Source organism: Egretta garzetta, unplaced genomic scaffold, assembly GCF_000687185.1.
Source record: "Egretta garzetta isolate BGI_Z169 unplaced genomic scaffold, ASM68718v1 scaffold348, whole genome shotgun sequence".
Classification (NCBI taxonomy): Eukaryota; Metazoa; Chordata; class Aves; order Pelecaniformes; family Ardeidae; genus Egretta; species Egretta garzetta.
In genome coordinates this window covers 177,644-182,077 of record NW_009260620.1, presented here as the reverse complement: position 1 = coordinate 182,077, position 4,434 = coordinate 177,644, and the positions used below count along the sequence as shown (strand labels likewise).

The 4,434-nt window shown below is 59.1% G+C and overlaps 1 protein-coding gene across 1 annotated transcript in view; it reads right to left on the bottom strand.

Annotated features, from left to right (window-relative positions):
• LOC104132038 (unconventional myosin-If) overlaps positions 1–1,712 on the bottom strand; it is a 23,006-nt gene extending 21,294 nt beyond the window's left edge. Inside the window, 1 exon segment of the mRNA XM_035900736.1 lies at positions 1,597–1,712. Coding sequence (XP_035756629.1) covers positions 1,597–1,599 — 3 coding nt within the window. The 5' untranslated portion in view covers positions 1,600–1,712.
• Positions 1,713–4,434: the final 2,722 nt, after the last annotated feature.

Below are 4,434 nucleotides of genomic sequence, written 5' to 3'. Positions count from 1 at the left end.
ACGAGTGGCTTTGCTCTGCCGGTGGCCCCGTGCAGGAAGGGTGCGTGTGTGGGGACCCCCCGCCAGCACCCCCAGCAGCCGCCCCAGCTGAGGATGCACCCGGTGCTCCTGGCAGGATCGCTGAGGCAGGGAGGGGAGCAGCCCTGAAGATTGCAAAATATTATCTGTTTTTCTTCAAAGCTCAGGTTTGAGCCACCAAAAAAACCACCCTGCAAGCCCCAAGCGTGGAGCGGATGCAGCTCAAGGTGGCACCTTTTGTCTCAAGACAGGGCAAGCCCAGATTGCAGTCAACACCTTAAAACCACCGGAAACCTTGAGAAGAGGAGCGCGGGGTGTTGCATCACTGTCACAACCCCGCCAGCTCCCAGGCAGTGTTTGGGGATTGGGCATTTTCCCCAGTGTTTTGGGGATGGGGGCTGGCGCTGGACCTGAGCCCTGGCAGGGGTCGGGGTGTCGGGGTCGGGGCTGCGCCACTCCATGGCCCTTCGTGAAGCCACGAAACCTCTTCAGGACTCAGATGGCGGTGGGGAGGGGACAGTGCATCTTGTGGGGAACGGCGTCCGACCAGCATCTCAGAGATGGCAACCGCGACCATGGGTGGGAGAAGTCGTCATTTCAGCCTGGCCACCGTCCCCTTCCTGGCTGGGTGGAAATGGCTGGGGCCAGTGTCGCCCTGGGACCCGGAGGGAGCAGCGCCGCGAGCTGAAGGATGTGGCTGTGGCCGCACTGTGCAGACCTTCACTTCGTGCCTGCACATCTCCGTAATTTTGAGAGCTTTCATCTTCCTCTTCTGCCTCCAGATCAACTTCCAGCTCTGGCTGCTGCCCTTTCAGCAGCCCCGTGCCCTGCCATGGCCCCTGCTCCCCACATAGAATCCTAGAATCACTTTGGTTGGAAAAGCCCTTTAAGATCATCGAGTCCAACCATTAACCTAACCCTGCCATCCCACCACTAAACCCTGGCCCTAAGCACCTCATCTCTCCTTCTTTTAAATACCCCCAGGGATGGGGCTATGTCCCAGTTCATCAGGGCAGGGGTAATTCTTGATTTCCTTTCCTGTAAACTAATGGTTTTACATGCCCCTGGCAGCCCCTGCCACCCCGCTGTCCTCTGCCTGCCCACACCCCGCCAGCACCACAGACGCTGAAACCAGAAGCACTGGTGGGAAGTTGGGCCAAGAGGAACACCAGGGTTCTCCTGTGGGTACCACACCGGCGATGGCCAAACCAAACCCACTCGTTGTTGGCCCAGCCTCGCTGCCTGGTGCCCTCCATCCTGCTTGGGTCAGTGCTTCTGGGGGCACCCACCCTGCCCTCAGCACCCATCCCTGGCTGCTCCCCACCTCCACCCCCTGCACCCCTGCCTCACCCAGCCCCAGCTCCGCTCCTGGTCCCCAAGCCTGGGCAGCACTGTCCCCTCTCCAGCAGGGACATTGGGTGGCCTCCTGGCACCTCCTGGGAAGTAGCAAGGGACCACAACGGGTGCAGGAGAGGACAGGGCTGAGACAGCCTTGAGGTGGCGGAAAGAGAGGGTGACATCCCCAGTGTGCCCAAGGGAGGGAGGGGGGAGCCCAGTGCGGGCCCCGCTTGCACTCACCATTGCGTCCCTGTGTCTTGCCCCCGGGGACTGGGTGCTTGGGGCTCCTGTCACCGAGGGCCCAGGTCCATCTCGAAGTGCTTTGCTTTTGTGTTTCTGCTGTAACTACAAATTGCAACTAATTTTTTCTCCTCCCACTTCCTCATTTCGTGCCTGTTTGCAGGGGGTGGGGAGGAGGAGGAGGGCGGCTCTGCTGCCAAGGGGGGACCTTGGGGTGGCCCTGCCCAGGGTGACCCCACATCTGCTACGGATGGGTGCTGCTGGTGCGGGGGGGGTCACCAACTGGGGTAAGCGGGTGGATGCTGGGTGGAGTCTGGCAGGGATGCTCAAAGCCGCCACAAAATCCCCCTTCCCACGAGGTGACAGTTTGATGTGCCCCCCCCCCCCCAGGGGTGGCCAGTCACGGCTGGGGGATGCTCTGCTTTAAGGTGGTTTTAGGAGCAAGATGCTTTTAGTTGCTGCTTTTTTTTCCAAGCCTTCCGAGTAAAAAAAGCCAGACTTGAGGAAATATTTTGGCTATAAACTGGCTGAAGCCATTTCACAAAGACCATCTCTGGAGCTGTGCGGGGTGTGAGAGCTGGACTCCCCACGGGGGACGGCCGAGGTGGTGTCCCCATGATGACTGCAGAACTGGTGCTACTGGAGAACCTGCACACACACACGGACCAGTCTTCATGCAACAGCCACGGCATGCAAACCCACCCGTGCGAGCCCCAGCGCATTGCAAAGGTGCCCCAATGCTGATGCCAGGCTGTGGGTGAAGAAGAGACCCCGTGGCCCTGAGCGGTTCCAGCCTTCGCCAAGACTCTACTGGTGCTGGCTCAGCTCCTTGGCAGTGGTCAACCCCCCTGCCAGTGGAAAGCGGCCAAGAGAAGGCAAATTAAACCGGTACACGGTGGTGGGAAGCCAAGGCCCGAGCGCAGTTCTGGGAGCGCCCAGCTGCTGCTCAGCCCACCCCAGGGCCACGCTCCCCTCTACCCATCCTGCCGGTGCCTGGTATGGTCCCCACTGACCCAGAGGGTGGGCAGCTCCAGCCCCATTGCCTGGGCAGGACATCCCTCCTGCGTGCGGATCAGAGAGGTTTGAAGGCCAAGATGGAAGGGAAAGCAGGGAGGTCTCCAAGGAAAGGAAAGGTCTGACACCACGTGGGGCCAGGGTTTAGTGGTGGCAAGGCGGGGGTAGGGGGACGGGGGGACTTGATGATCTTAAAGGGCTTTTCCAACCTCAACGATTCTGTGATTCTAAAGGGTCTTGTCCTCTGGTTCTCCAGAGCCATGGGACATGCTGCAAACCTTTGTGTCCGTCCCCAGGGGAACCAGCCCAAGGCGCTTGGGGAAGCATCAGCAACGTTTCCGTTCACAGACGCGTAGCTCTTCAAACAATTCCCCCTTTAAAATCCCAAACCAGCGTTACCAAGACGGGGGTCTGTGTGCCCCTGGGGTGCACAGCCAACTCGAGGGGGGGGTCTGCCAGGGGGAAGCCCCTTCCTACAGCTTCCACGCAGCAGCTCTGGGCAAATCCCTGCCTCTCTGACCCGCTCCGGTCACTTGGGCTGCAGGGAACCCCCCCAGCCCCCCGCTGCCCAAACCCCTCCTGTGGCATCAGCATCACCATGGCCGCTGGAGAAACGAGACTGGGACCAGAAGCTGCGCCCGGGATTGTAGCTACTCCTTTATTATAGATCATGCCGTTACGTTGCTCCTCCTCAGAGTTAGTATGTTAAACATTGTTCATTATATATATATCTATATAAAAAGGTGAAAACACCCCCTCCCCTCACCAAAATGTCAGAACGGAGCATGGCACAAGGAAGGAAGAGAAACGAAGGCCCGCTCAGATGCCGAACGGGATTTGCTGAGCACCAGAGAAGCTGCGATCGGCTGCTGAGCGGGTAAGACCACGGATGGTAGAGCAACACCCGAGGGCTGGCAGGGCAGAGAGGTTTGCTCCTGGGCAAGAGGCTTGTCCGCCTCCCTGCACCATATGGGTGACCCCCGGGGGGGAACAACATGGCTTTGGACAACATTTCCCATCTTTGTGATGCAGAAAGGCCTGGAAATAATAATAATAATAATAATAATGACAACAACAGTGATAATGGAAAGCACATGCTTTTTGGAGTTGAAATTCAGGTGTCTTCCGTAGGCTGCAGTGGCCCATGGAGAAGATGTGTTGGCCCAGATGTGGTGAGGGGGGACCTGGAGGAATTCCAAGCCTGGCTCTTTTCCCATGACTGGAGGTCTCCTGGGGGCAGAGGAGCGGGGTGGCACTGGGACCAGCACCCCGAGGCCACAGCAGCATGCAGCAAGGCTGCCTTTGGAGGCGAAGCACCTTTTGGAGGCAAAGCACCTTTGGAAGTGAAGCACCTTTGGAGGCCAAGCAGCCGCGGGGGCCGTGGCGTTGGCTGGGGAGGGCCCTGCCAGGACTGGGCAGGCTGGTCCCGAGTCACGGCTGGGCAATGGGGACACTGTGACCGAGACAGTTCTCGCCCTGCATCCCCCTCTGCTTTGCTTCCCGCCGCCCAGCCTTGATTCCCGTTAAGTGGCCGCATCCCCGAGCACGCCTCGGCCCTCACCTCGGCCCATGCTTTGAGGTGAATAACAAAACCAGTCCTAATAGCGACAAGGGCTTGAAGGAAAATTAGGGGGGCACCCCAACGAAAGTAAGCTCTGAAGAGAGTTTGAATAACCCCCTCTCCCAGTTAAACTGGTGTCACCGCTCTGCTCACTGAGTGACTCCATCCCCTGCTGCGTGTCCCGAGGTGACAGCATGCAAACCAAGAGAAGAAAAATTCCTGCTCCAACCCCACTCCCCGCAGCAGCTCATCTTCGCCCATCG